Genomic DNA, 14298 nt, shown 5'->3' with positions numbered 1-14298 from the left:
GACATTCTCTTCCATAATCCAGTAACACTATAAAATCCAGGAAATGTGACATTGATACACTACTATTATCTCAACTACAGTTTGTACTCCAGTCTCACCAATTCTCCCAATAATGTTGCTTATTGCATTTTTTTCCCAGTTGTGGATCCAATCCAGGATCACACGTCTCATTTAGTGTCATCTCTTTAGTGTCTTCTTCAATCTGGAACACGTCCTTGGCCCTTCTTTGTCTTTCATAGCATTGTCTCTGACATTTACAGGCCAGTTATTTTATAGAATGTCCTTCCACTTGGGTTTGTCCGATGTTTCCTCATGTTTAGAGTTAGAGTCTGCCCTTTGGGCACGAATATCACACAGGTGATGCTGTGTTCTCGTGCCTTCCATCGGGGCAGCTGATGTGTCGGTGTCCTTAGGCTGGTGAAGGTAACTGTGATCACCTGTAACAGTGGTGACTGCCAGGTCTCTCCACTTGCAAAGTTGCTAACTTTCCCTTTGTAATTAACACAGATCATGTGGGGAGATACTTTAAGATTATGTAAATATCCTGGTCTTCCTCAAACTCTCATCGGCAAATTTTAGCAGCCATTAATAAATCTTACTTAAATCAATGAATCAGTATGACAGTTGCAAAATGTAGCTTTCCTAACTTTTCATTTTATTTCCATCTAACTGATTACACCAAGAAGAAACTCTTGGGCTGGGCACAGTGGCTCAAGCTTGTAATCCCAGCACTCTGGGAGGCCAAGGAGGAAAAATCGCTTGAGCCCGGGAGTTTGACACCAGCCTGAGCAACAGAGCGAGACCGCCCCCATCTCTACAAAAAATAAATAAATAAAATAAATGTTTAAAAAGGAAGAAACTCTTTAGGACAGAGAGATCTTTGACACTTCTTCAGTATTTGCTTTAAAGATGCAGAGTTTTTGATAAACAACAGTAACTAGCTAAACTACAGTAATACCTAATTCTGGCTTAAGTTGCGAAGTTGCCACCTGACTGATTGCGGTTTAGGAAATACTGAACTAGTCCATGCTTCTGCTTCCAAGCTCTATGGTGGCTTAATGAGTTCATGGTGGAAGAGATTTATGAAGGGAAGGAGGTCCCCTCACATTGCCCCCCACATCCTTGCCCTCTGCCACCAGCATTCAGAGCTCCCAAGACCCAGGGCTCCTGCCTGACCTGTTGCCCTTTGATGCCCACCAGGCTGACCTCCAGCTGTGTGAGCACTGAGGGCCTCGCCCACCTGGCATCTGGTCTGGGCCACTGCCACCACTTGGAGGAGCTGGAGTGAGTTGCAGAGTGGAGGGATCGGGGACAAGTGGCCCAGCTGAGGGTGAGGGGTGGAGAAGAGAGCAGGGCGTTTGGGAGGGCAGGCAGTGAGACTTCGACCAATGACCCTTCCCCTGATGAAGTGCAACAGTTCTGGGTGTGGCCTGGGGAAGGAAGAGCACCATAGTTTTGGTCTGAATTTCGCCACTGACTCACAGAGGGGCTGTGGGCTGGCTGTTCCACTCTGGGCTTTGATTGCCTCATCTACGAAAATGGGGCTCATGAGCCTTGCTCTGCTGGGCTGGCTGTGGGAGTCAGACTACGGAGAGGGCTGAAGAACAAGAGGGGGTGTGTGTGTGTGTGTCCCTAGTCCCCCAGCTTCCTCTCTGCAGCCTTCATTCAGGGCATAGTTTCTCAGCTGGGCCAGCTGTGACTATCATGCCTACCCAGAGCCTGAGCCCTGAGGCCAAGAATACCCATGTGGAACCTGGACAGCGAGGGTGGCCCAGGGCATGCAGATGCAAAGTTGGCCTCCCAGGGGACAGAGCAGGAGACGGGAGCTGACAGGACAGCTCAGCTCCAGGGCTGGGCAGGCCGTGCTAACCCTTGCCTCTGCCTGGTCTTCTGCAGCTTGTCTAACAATCAATTTGATGAGGAGGGCACCAAGGCGCTGATGAGGGCCCTTGAGGGGAAATGGATGCTAAAGAGGCTAGAGTAAGTAGTGATGGTGGTTGTGGGTGAGTGGTGGGGTTGGTTAATGGGGAAGGGAGTGGGTGAGTGGTGATGGTGGTTAATGGGGAAGGGGATGAGTGGTGATGGTGGTTAATGGGGAAGGGGGTGAGTGAGTGGTGGGAGTGGTTAATGGGGAAGGGGTGAGTGAGTGGTGATGGTGGTTAATGGGGAAGGGTTGTGAGTGAGTGTGGGGTTGGTTAATGGGGAAGGGGATGAGTGAGTGGTGGTGGTGGTTAATGGGGAAGGGGTGAGTGAGTGGTGGTGGTGGTTAATGGGGAAGGGGTGAGTGAGTGGTGGTGGTGGTTAATGGGGAAGGGGGTGAGTGAGTGGTGTTGGTGGTTAATGGGGAAGGGGGTGAGTGAGTGGTGATGGTGGTTAATGGGAAGGGTTGTGAGTGAGTGGTGATGGTTAATGGGAAGGGTTGTGAGTGAGTGGTGATGGTGGTTAATGGGGAAGGGGTGGTAATGAGTGGTGGGGGTGGTTAATGGGGAAGGGTTGTGAGTGAGTGGTGATGGTGGTTAATGGGAAGGGGTGAGTAAGGGTGGGGTGGTTAACAGGGAAGGGTTGTGAGTGAGTGGTGATTGTGGTTAATGGGGAAGGGTTGTGAGTGAGTGGTGGGGTTGGTTAATGGGGAAGGGGGTGAGTGAGGGGTGATAGTGGTTAATGGGGAAAGGAGTGAGTGAGGGGTGATGGTGCTTAGTGCCGCATGGTCAGTGAGTAGCATGCCTAGGAACCTTTGCATGTTTTGTGAACACAAACTGCCATGTTTCTGGATGGACCCAGGTGAGCTGAATGCCCTTACATGACCTTTTACTTTCTATTCTGGCTCTGAGTGCCAGCAAGAACCTTGGTCATAGGAAACAGAATATACAACTCAAAGCAATCCAAGACAGAAATGTATTGGCTTATGTCATGGAAAATTACGAGGCCACTGACTTCAGGCACAGCTGGATCCAGGGGTTCTGTATTTGTCAGGCTTCTCTCTCACATACTTCACTGTGGCGCTTACTCTTTCTCTGTCCACCTTGGCTTCCTTCTCAGGCAGGCCATCCCTGCACCTGCAGGCTTACTTTCTCTCAGCTTAGTGGAAAGGGAGTACCATTCTCCTTGGTCCTAGAATGAGTCTCACTGGACTAGCTTGGGTCACCTGCCCCACCCTAAAGCAATCACTGTGGCTGTGAGCACAAAATATTCTCATCACTGGCCAGACCTGAGCGCATGCCCACCCTATCTTCTGGACTTACAGGGGTGGTATTTCAGGGTGTGAGTAACAGAAGAGGAAAGAAACTCTGGGCAGAAAAAAATCTACAGATGTCCACTACATTTGTCTACAGTTGTTTCCTTGGTAACTGGCAGCTTTTACTACTCTCCCCCATAATCTGAAGTCATCAAATTCTTAGAAGTGCCAGAAACAGCCTCAGTCTAAAAGACAGGTCCCCGTCCCGCACAGATTCCTGTTTAGACAGTATCTGGACAGAAAATTTAACAGAATATCTTCTGCTTTTCATCTCTTAACTTTTTCTGATGACCAAAAATATACACTGGCTATAAAAAGTTCCACCATTCTAGAAATATGTAACAAATAACATGAAATGCCCTGGAGGTGACACCCCCTGAGAAAACTTCTGTTGAACGGTTTGTGAATTTTTCTCCAGATTTTTTTTTCTACATATGTTTTGAATTCAGCTTGAAAGTAGCCTTTTGACTTTTTGCCCCTTAACATTGAAATTCTTCCACTTGTCCCTCTTTGCTTCTCCTGGGGAGAGAATCAGGCAAAAGGAGAAGAGGGATTACAGACACCTTTGACCACAGGGCCCTCCTGTCATCTCACTGGTCTGTTTCTTTGCCCACTCTCCATGTACCTGCATCTCGGCTCAGCCTTCTGGAAGCTTTTATTCAGGGGATTGGAGGCCCAGTGAGGTCATTCATTGGCTCATTCATGCATTCGACAAATATGTACTGAGCTGGGCACCTGGGCCGGGGACAGGACAGATTCATCCATGCCCCTGGGGGCCTTTTTCTTCCTCCTGATTTCCCAGGCAACAAGTGCTGCTCCTTACCTCCTGCTGCCTTAGTTGACCTATCTGTAAACTGGGCATAATGATATCTTCCTTGTCCGAAGGAAGGGGATGGATCGTCAGTGCCCGGAGGTCTCTTCCCATCTCAGATCTGTCATTTCCAAGTGTAAATCCCCACAGGCAGTTACCCTCAAATCCAGTCAGCTTCTTCCAGCTGTCTACCTGTGATGGAGTGGGTAGGAGCATGGACCCTAGTTAGGAGCCTCACTGCCTGGGTTCAACTCTGGGTAGGGTAACTGACACTTCCAGTTTGCTTGGAGCTTTCCCCATTTTAGCACCCAAAGTCCCACATCCAGGAAAACCCTCCTGTTCTGAGCCAACCAAGACAGTTGACCATCTTTTGCTTCTGCCTCTTATTTTATTATTTATTTATTTGAGACTGAGTCTCCCTCTGTTGCCCAGGCTGGAGTGCAGTGGCATAATCTTGGCTCACTGCAACCTTCGCCTCCCAGGTTCAAGCAACCCTCCTGCCTCAGCCTCCCAAGTAGCTGGGATTACAGGCACGCGCCACCAGGCCTAGCTAATTTTTCCATTTTTAGTGGAGACGGGGTTTCACTTTGTTGGCCAGGCTGGTCTCGAACTCCTGACCTCAGGTGATTCACCTGCTTCAGCCTCACAAAGTGTTGGGATTACAGGCATGAGCCACCGTGCCCAGCCAGTTCTGTTTCTTAATGTGTGAACTTGTGCCAGTCCCTCAGCCTCTCTGTTCTTTGGCCTCCTCATCTTAACTTTGAGGATAAGAGCAATCTCTCCTGCTACGGTTGTGGTGAGGATTAAATAAGATAATATGTGTTACATTCTTAGAGTCTGGTCAGAGTTCACACTCTACAAGTGCTAGCTATTGTTATTCTCCTCTCCTGCCTAGGCTGGGGGCCTCTAGAAGTACAATTGCCTGGGTCCCATATGGTTGGGGCTCAGGAATGGGAGTTCTATAGCTTTGGGTTCTATTCCTGAAGCAGCCACTTTGTGTATGACCTTAAGCAAGTTCTCTAACTCTCCGAGCCTTGGTGTTCCTCACCTGTAAAATGGGGATGATAATAAACCCACCTTTCCAGATGGCCCCAAGCCCTGAGTTTGGCCCACGTTTTATGATCAATATGTGACCGCCATTATTACTGATCATTAGCCTGGGTCCGTGTTGTTCAGAACATAGAACTGCTGCCTGCCTGACTTCAGTAATTCATGCAGAGAAACAGCATTTGGACCTCCCAGTGCAGTCCATTTTGTAGAATTTTTACACTGTGTGGATATAAGTGGCTGTCTTGGAGGTCCCTAGGCTTGCTAAGCACAGAGGCCTCAGACCCCCAGACTGGATAGTGCCCCACCCCCAGATGCCAAGTTCACCCGGCCTCCTCTTCTCCAGCCTCAGTCACCTTCTGCTGAACAGCTCCACCTTGGCCTTGCTTACTCACGGACTAAGCCACATGACCTGCCTGCAGAGCCTCAGGTGAGTCACCGAGTGGCCCCGTGGGAATGAGTGGGAAGAAACACTTCCCACTCAGTTGGGACCACATCCAGGGAAGCACTGAGGGCACCTCCCAGGGGATCCTTTGTGGCTCCCTCCCAGGCCCATCCCTGTGCCCTCCCAGGTGGGTGCCCACTGCTCTTGCCTTCTAATGCCATCAGCTTCCTCCTGGTTACAAAAGTGGCCTAAAGGGTTTAGGCCCACGTTGTAGAACAACCCTTGAGGCACACACAGTTCACCCTGGGCTCTTGTTAAAATGCTCATTCTGATTCCCCAGGTCTGGAACTCTGCCTAGATTGTGCTTTTTTTTTTTTTTTTTTTTTTGAGTTGGGGCCTCACTATGTGGCCTAGGCTGGCACAGGTGCAATCATGTTGCACTGCAGCCTCAAACTCCTGGGCAAACGTGATCCTCCTGCCTCACCCTCTTAAGTAGCTGGGACTACAGGCCTAAGCCGTTGCACCCAAACTCAGCATTTCTTTTTTTGTTTGTTTGTTTTTGAGACGGAGTTTCGCTCTTGTTGCCCAGGCTGGAGTGCAATGGCGCAATCTCAGCTCACTGCAACCTCCGCCTCCCAGTTTCAAGCGATTCTCCTGCCTCAGCCTCCCGAGTAGCTGGGATTATAGGCATGTGCCACCACGCCCGGCTAATTTTTGTATTTTTAGTAGAGACAGGGTTTCTCCATGTTGGTCAGGCTGGTCTTGAACGTCCAACCTCAGGTGATCTGCCCACCTCGGCCTCCCAAAGTGCTGAGATTACAGGCGTGAGCCACCGCGCCTGGCTTCAGACTCTGCATTTCTAACAAGCTTCCGGGTGGTATCAGTTCTGGGGGCCACAGTCTGCACTTTGAGTAGTGTGGGTCTAGACTCAGATGGGGTGGCCTTCCTATACTCCCTTTGTGATTTCGCTCCCTGCCGCTAGGATAAATAAACATGACACTCACTTTCAATGTGATTTTTCAAAACATGCAATCTTGTGACTAAAAACAAATCCAAGCAGTGACACAAAGCATTGCTTTGTTTATATCCAAGTACACCTCCTACCCCCCACCTCGGGCAGAGCAGAGTAGGTAGGAAGTGAGGTTAGAGAGTTCCAGGATGTTATATCATATTGGACCATTTTGCCCAAAATTAATTTACTGAAAGGTGATCCATTAAAATGTATTTATTTTTATTTTATTTTTATTTTTTGAGACAGAGTCTCACTCTGTTGCCCAGGCTGGAGTGCAGTGGCATGATCTCACCTCACTGCAACCTCTGCCTCCAGGGTTCAAGCGATTCTGGTGCCTCAGCCACCCACGTAGCTGGGATTACAGGTGTGCACCACTACGCCCAGCTAATTTTTTATTTTTTTAGTAGAGATGGGGTTTCACCATGTTGGCCAGGCTGGTCTCGAACCCCTGACCTCAAGTGATCCACCTGCCTAGACTCACAAAGTACTGGGATTACAGGTATGAACCACCGTGCCCAGCCCCATTAAAATTTAATTTGCAAAATAAGAGAAAGTAAAAACAACATGCAAACAAATACTTCCCAAGGGCCTAAGACCATTTGCCTCAGCTGTTTGTTGGTTTTTCCTACCCAGGCAGAGCAAGATCAGGGCTCAGTAAAGACAATACCCTGGGTTTAAGGAAAAACCTACTATTTGCATAGATGAGAACATGATATGCCCCTGAGAACTGATTTGTGTGAATCAGAGAACCCCACGTGAAACTGGCATTCAGCCGGGCCAGCCCGGAGACCCCTGACACAGAGGCTGAGGTGAAGCTTGGCAAAGAAATGTAGAGACTGCTCCTGGGCCAGGGGCTCTGGATTTGTTTCCACCAGCCTGCAAGTCCCTAAGTCTCTGGCCGGTCACAGCTCACTGCTGGGTCTCAGTTTTCTCACCTGGACGCTGGGGACAATAATTCCCACCTTGCTCACCACCCCCCACCTGCCATGACCCCCAGAAGTTTTGCTACTAGCATATGCATTACTGGGTGTGTAAGGCTTTGCAAACTGTAGAGTTCTTAGCACAGCACCTGCAAAGGCCTTTAAGCTCCTGAAAGCCTCTTGGTCTATTCCCTGCCTTTCCAGACTGAACAGGAACAGTATCGGTGATGTCGGTTGCTGCCACCTTTCTGAGGCTCTCAGGGCTGCCACCAGCCTAGAGGAGCTGGAGTGAGTTGCCCATCCTGCCCCCAAACCCAGGACAATTTTGGCCAGGAAAGATGACAAGGGCAAGGGGCTACCTGAGCACGCCCTTTGCTTCTTCATCTCATCTCCTTCACCCACTTCTACACTGTGTAAACAACCTGGGGCCTAGAACCTTGGGGGACCCAAAGACAGGATGTAAGAGTGTCAGTTGCAGCAAGAGGGATTTAGGTCAGACAATGGGGAGAACACCCTAAAAAGAAGCCAAGAGTTAGGAGCTGTCACTCAACATGGGGTGATGGGGCTCTCTGTGTTAGCCGAGGCCCTTCCTGGGACTTCAGCCTCCCCTTCTTTTTCTGGGAGTGGGGTGTGGACAAGATGAGATGGCAGAAGGCTGATGAAGCTGTTCTCTCCCCCAAGCTTGAGCCACAACCGGATTGGAGACGCTGGTGTCCAGCACTTAGCTACTATCCTGCCCGGGCTGCCAGAGCTCAGGAAGATAGAGTGAGTGGCCAGCCCTACAGAGGAGGGCCATAGGGGTCACACCATGGTCCTAGGAGATACTGGCCCCTAGCTCAGGCCAGCATGGTAAAATCTCCCCTGCGCCAACCTCAGTGTCCAAGCAGTGGGGCTCAGTGACCTCCTGGCCCTCACTGTGGGACCTTAGGCCACCCCAGCCCCTGCTCTTCTCTGGGCCTTTCTGCCTCATTGTCTGGGTAGGTGTGTGGTGTGGGGGGGTTGTCTCTTAGGCCCCCTGAAGCAGGGGTGGCAGCCCCAGCAGATGTGCTGGGGTGTCGGGGAGAGGTGGCATCAGAGGACCTGATGGCTGCCCCCCTCCCAAAGCCTCTCAGTGAATAGCATCAGCTCAGCCGGGGGAGTGCAGTTGGCGGAGTCTCTCGTTCTTTGCAGGCGCCTGGAGGAGCTGATGTGAGTGTCTGCCCAGCTGTGCCCCCCAGGCCCACCTGGCCTCCTCTCCCGCAGTGGGCACAGGGCAAGGCGGGGGTCCCAAGTGGGCCGGCCCAGCACTCAATGCTCATCCCTCTCCTCTTCCAGGCTTGGCTGCAATGCCCTGGGGGATCCCACAGCCCTGGCGCTGGCTCAGGAGCTGCCCCAGCACCTGAGGGTCCTACAGTGAGTGACCCCCTGCCCACACCATGCAGGGCTGGTGGGGAGGAGGGTTCCCGGGAGCAGTGGGGAGGTCCACGCCCCCATCAGTTGAGCTGCCCTGCCCCAAGTCAAGCTGTGGCATGTACCCACTCTCCTGCCTCTTCCTTCCCTGCCTCTGACATCTACAGCAAGAAAATCATGAGGCCCAGCCTAGTCCTGCCTCTGCCACTGGCCCCTGCCTGCGCTTGGCCAAACCCCTGCCCCTTCTCAGCCTCAGTTTCTTCACGTGCAAAAGAAGTACAATGATCCCAGTTCAGTCTGCCCTGTGAGGGGGTCCCTGAGGGTGAATGAGAAATCCTGGCAGAGGGCTTCGCAGGAGCACAGTGCCAATCAATGTGGCCTCAGCACTTCACAATTGAAGTCCATGGCCTCATGGCAGCCCCAGAATGCTTGGACCTTTTTTTTTTTTTTTTTTTTGAGATGGAGTCTCTCTCTGTCGCCCAGGCTGGAGTGCAGTGGTGCAACCTCGGCTCAATGCAACCTCCACCTCCTGGGTTCAAGCAATTCTTGTGCCTCAGCTTCCAGAGTAGCTGGGAGTACAGGCATGTGCCACCATGCCTGGCTAATTTTTGTATTTTTAGTAGAGATGGGATTTCACCATATTGCCCAGGCTGGTCTTGAACTCCTGGCCTCAAGTGATCCACCCACCTCAGCCTCCAAAAGTACTGGGGTTACAGGCGTGAGCCGCCATGCCCGGCTGGTGCGGGGACTTTTATGTGCTCCCTTTTCCAGGCAAGGGAACGAAGGCCAGGAGAGGTGTGGAGAATTTTACTTACTCATACACAAAGGACCCGGGTGTTGAATTTTGGATCTCAGACCCCAAAGCCAGGGTCCTTGATACCCACCCAGGTCCTGTGTGGATGGGGAATTAGCCAGAGACTGTCTACAGGTTGGTGCTGCAGCCTGAGACAAGGCTGAGGGTGGGGCTCTGGAAACGCCAGTCCCTCAGGCTCCTCTCACCCTCTCCTCTTTCCCCAGCCTACCGTTCAGCCATCTGGGCCCAGGTGGGGCCCTGAGCCTGGCCCAGGCCCTGGATGGATCCCCCAGTTTGGAAGAGATCAGGTAAGTAGGGGCTGCCCAGCCCAGGCATGGGGACAGTCCTGGGCGGGTCTGGGGGTTCCTCTCACAGGTATCTCCCCTACCCTGCAGCTTGGCGGAAAACAACCTGGCTGGAGGGGTCCTGCGTTTCAGTAAGGAGCTCCCGCTGCTCAGACAGATAGAGTAAGTAGCCTCCCCTGCCTGCCTGGGGGACCAGTGGCAGGCTGAGGGCAGCCCTTCTTTGACTGAGCCTAACACCTGGGGAGGGCTTTGAAGTGATGGAAGCCCCAGGGATGGTGGGGGCCTGGCTCAAGAAAGGAAGTCTTTCCTAAAACTCCTAGCTTACCCCAGACCCTGGCGGCTCTGCTCCCTCCTGTACTGACTGTGGGAGACAGGACCTGCTAGATCCCCTGACTCAAACACCCCCCATCCCATCCCATGCCCTTCTTCTCCATCCCCAGCCTGGTTTCCTGTAAGATTGACAACCAGACTGCCAAGCTCCTCACCTCCAGCTTCACGAGCTGCCCTGCCCTGGAAGTAATCTTGTGAGTGATTGCAAGAGCCCTGAGCTGGCTGGGAAAAGGAAAAGTGGGGAGGGGTCGGGGGAGTTGGCTCCAGCCTGCTGTATGGCCTGGAGCTGCTCCCATCCTCTCTGGCCAGTCCTCCCATTTGTAAATGGGGAAGATCATTCTTACTCAGACATCCTCTCAAAGACATTCTAACACTTGAGCTGCAGGTAATGTTGGGTAAAACAATTTACCTTCTCCTGCCTTTTTCCCCATTTGTAGAGTGGTGGGAGGGGAGGTGGACCAGATGGTCTTTAAAGGTTTTTGGTCCAACCTTCCTTTTGGGAGGCAACTGGATAGACCACCTTGCCTGCTTGATGAAACCTCCATTTATGAACCACTGTTGGTAGAAACAGTGGCTAAAGCTGGAGAAAGCCATCCCCAGACCTGCTGGCTGGCCATGCTTGGCTGTCTCTTAGCAATCAGAATCCCCCAGACCTTGGGGACTTGCAGGGCTGCCTCATGAGTAAACTAGAATTCTAGGACTAGCCTGGGACCCTAACCATAGTATGGAGGACAAAGCTGTTTCCTAAAGAACAGGACACAAGTGATTACAGATGATTTTAGTTTGCATCCTAAAGGTCTTAACCCTTCTCATTACACCAAAGCGAAAGTCTCAGATCAGTGGTAATTCATCTTTAACACCTAACACTGGATTCTCCCTTTTTAACCAAAAGGGTTAAAAACCCAACATCTTAGGAAGGGCATATGTTCCAACTAGAAGTTAATACCATTGTTTGTACTATATTTATTTTTGTAACTACCTTCTATATGGAGTCTGTAACACAAGTTTTCCATTGATAGTAGTAATAAATGTTTCCTTTCAAGATTTTTTGTTTTTTTCCGAGATGGAGTCTCCCTCTGTTGCCCAGGCTGGAGTGCAGTGGTGCAATCTCAGCCCACTGCAACCTCCACGTCCCGGGTTCAAGAGATTCTCCTGCCTCAGCCTCCCGAGTAGCTGGGATTACAAGTGCCCACCACCACACCCAGCTAATTTTTGTATTTTTAGTAGAGACAGGATTTCACCATGTTGGTTAGGCTTGTCTCAAACACCTGACCTTGCCCCCCCAAAGTGCTGGGATTACAGGCATGAGCAACCACGCCCAGCCAAGGTTAATTTTTTAAAGAAAAAAGAAGGGGCTGATTTAAAGAAGAATATGATGCATCCTAAATACAGGAGGTACATGTATGTGGCAAAAATGGCAACACCTTGTGAAGAACATCATGATCCAAACTTGACAGGGAGGGGAGCAGGGAGGAAGGTAACCTGCACCCTGACATCTTCAGGGAAGGACACACAAGCACCCTATCAGGTGGCCTCTCTTGAAAACCCTTGCCCCCACGATTGGCCCCCCGCTCTCCTCACTCACTGCTTTGTCTCCACCCCTCGACCTCCTTGCTCTCCTGCCGCTGACTTTGGGACCCCTACCCTACAGGCTGTCCTGGAATCTCCTCGGGGATGAGGCGGCTGCCGAGCTGGCACAGGTGCTGCCGCAGATGGGCCGGCTGAAGAGAGTGGAGTATGAGGGGCCAGGGGAGGAATGGGACGGGCTGAAGGGGGACTTACATCCCAGAAACACCAAGAGGCCACTGGGTCGGTCCCCTGCCTCCTAGAAAGCCCTTCCTTGAGTTGCACACTCTGGCCTGTTCCAAGCCCCTGCCAGGCTTAGTTCCCCCTGGGTTCTGGCCTTCAGCCTTCCTGCTGCACATGCCACAAGTCCCCTGTTGTCTTTTGGGTTCCCTGAGAAGGTAGTGTGGGAGACTGTGTCCCCCCACCTTGGCCTGAGGAAGGGACCTAGGAAACTCTCACACCCATTCTCACGGCCATGTTTCTCTTTCCCCTCCCCTCACCATCCACTGAGAAGCCTGGAGAAGAATCAGATCACAGCTTTGGGGGCCTGGCTCCTGGCTGAAGGACTGGCCCAGGGGTCTAGCATCCAAGTCATCCGGTAACAGAGGCCTGCAGGGGCAGGGATGGTGGGTGGGAGGCTACACCAACCCCCAGATCTAATGGGACTCCCGGGAGGAGGCGGCAGGGCCTGGGTTGGGGATTTGTAAAGGAGGCTTGGACCACTCCGCCAAGAATTTGGCAGCAAGCAGACTTGGATCAGATCCCAGCTCTGCCACTTGCCAATTGTGTAACTTTGTAGCCATAACTCAGCCTCTCTGAACCCCAATTTTCTCGTCTGTGAAATGGGGATACTGATAGTATCTACCTCAGAGAGTTGTAAGGACTAAATGAGCATATGAAGCACTGAACCCAGTGCCTGGCACATAGTAAGCACTTAAAATGGCAGCTATAATCAGAGCCATCACATACAGTTGTATAGGTTGTGCACTGCACAAGGGCATTAAACCTAAGGGGCACCATTCACATTGTCAACCTGCTAGATTTCCAGCAGGTGAGAGTAAAGTGCCTTGTTCTATCAAAATCATATATTATGACAATTTCAGACAGATGGCAGTTAAACATCTTGAAGAAAGAGGGTCTTTTCTTTATTTGCACAAATGTGTCATATGAGTGTGGCCTTAGCTGGCATCACTATCTCCCAGGGAGGAAGGTTGAGCTGGAGGACTCAGGAGGCAGGTGTGGGGGACACCCTCGCCCTGGGTCAGCTATGCTGGTCTAACACCTGCCTCTGCCAGGTAACTCTGGGCACAGCTCTACCTTTTTGGGCCTCAGCCTCCCAATCTGCAGATACGACAGACGGCAGAGACGGGAGGATGAATGAGTGCCTATATCTGTGCCCCACAGCCTCTGGAATAACCCCATTCCCTGTGACATGGCCCAGCGCCTGAAAAGCCAGGAGCCCAGGCTGGACTTTGCCTTCTTTGACAACCAGCCCCAGACCCCTTGGGGTACTTGATGGCCCCCTCAAGACCTTTGGAATCCAGCCAAGTGATGCACCCAGATGATCCACCCTTCGCCCACTGGGATAAATGACTCAGGAAAGAAGAGCTCGGCAGGGTGCTCTGCACTCCACCCAGGAGGAAGGATACGGGTGTCCTGCTGCAGTCCTCAGGGAGAACTTTTTTGGGAACCAGGAGCTGGGCCTGGACAAAGGAGTACCCTGCATTACGCGGGATATGTGTGATCAATTGGGGACATGCGACATACAGTGAGGGTGTCATGACAATGCATGACACATATGGTTATATGTGGCAGTGTGACCCCTTGACATGTGGCATTACATGAAAGTCGGTGTGATGCGTGTTCTATGGCAGGGGTCCTGGCACACCAAGTGGCAGGATACATGATTGTTGGTCTATATATGACACATGACAAATGTCCATGTCACAGGACTCATGGCTGGCCAGATGACCTCAGGCTGGCCCAAGATCTAATTTATTAATTTTTAAATCAAATACATATTTATAGATTGCATGTATGGAGCAGCTAAGTCAGGAAAATTCTTCTGCCTGAGCTGGAGAAGACAGTGTCCATGCACTGACCAGTCCAGGGGTTCAAGGACCAGGGCTCTGGGACAAGCCGGGGACTCAGCCATGAAGTCCCCTCCTGCCTCAATCCTCAGCCTACCCATCTATAAACTTGATGACCCCTCCCTTACTTACATACTAGCTTCCAAGGACACGTGGAGGTAGGGCCAGCCTGGCGGGAGTGGAGAAGCCCAGTCTGTCCCGTGTAAGGGACAAAGCCAGGTCTAACGATACTGGGTGGGGGGCACTGCCAAGACAATAGGCTAGGCTGCTGGGTCCAGCTACCACCTCGGTGGGATTCAGGTGCGCCTCCGTACACTCCACATGTTACCCAGTGTTCTTGTTACTTCCAAGGAGAAGCAAGAATGGCTCTGTCACACTCGAAGCCAAGTTGATCAATAAACATGATGGTCTTCCA

General features: G+C 51.5%; 1 protein-coding gene across 1 annotated transcript in view; it reads left to right on the top strand.

Annotated features, from left to right (window-relative positions):
* NLRC5 (NLR family CARD domain containing 5) overlaps positions 1 to 14298 on the top strand; it is a 62080-nt gene extending 47782 nt beyond the window's left edge. Inside the window, exons 35-47 of the mRNA XM_030796661.1 lie at positions 1201 to 1284; positions 1897 to 1980; positions 5440 to 5523; positions 7615 to 7698; positions 8092 to 8175; positions 8515 to 8598; positions 8725 to 8802; positions 9817 to 9900; positions 9988 to 10059; positions 10338 to 10421; positions 11879 to 11962; positions 12308 to 12391; positions 13198 to 14298. Coding sequence (XP_030652521.1) covers positions 1201 to 1284; positions 1897 to 1980; positions 5440 to 5523; positions 7615 to 7698; positions 8092 to 8175; positions 8515 to 8598; positions 8725 to 8802; positions 9817 to 9900; positions 9988 to 10059; positions 10338 to 10421; positions 11879 to 11962; positions 12308 to 12391; positions 13198 to 13309 — 1102 coding nt within the window. The 3' untranslated portion in view covers positions 13310 to 14298. The remainder of the gene's footprint in view (positions 1 to 1200; positions 1285 to 1896; positions 1981 to 5439; positions 5524 to 7614; positions 7699 to 8091; positions 8176 to 8514; positions 8599 to 8724; positions 8803 to 9816; positions 9901 to 9987; positions 10060 to 10337; positions 10422 to 11878; positions 11963 to 12307; positions 12392 to 13197) is intronic.

This window comes from Nomascus leucogenys, chromosome 2, assembly GCF_006542625.1.
Source record: "Nomascus leucogenys isolate Asia chromosome 2, Asia_NLE_v1, whole genome shotgun sequence".
Lineage (NCBI taxonomy): Eukaryota > Metazoa > Chordata > Mammalia > Primates > Hylobatidae > Nomascus > Nomascus leucogenys.
Note: the sequence above shows the minus strand (reverse complement) of the source record. Positions and strands in the feature narration are given on the sequence as shown.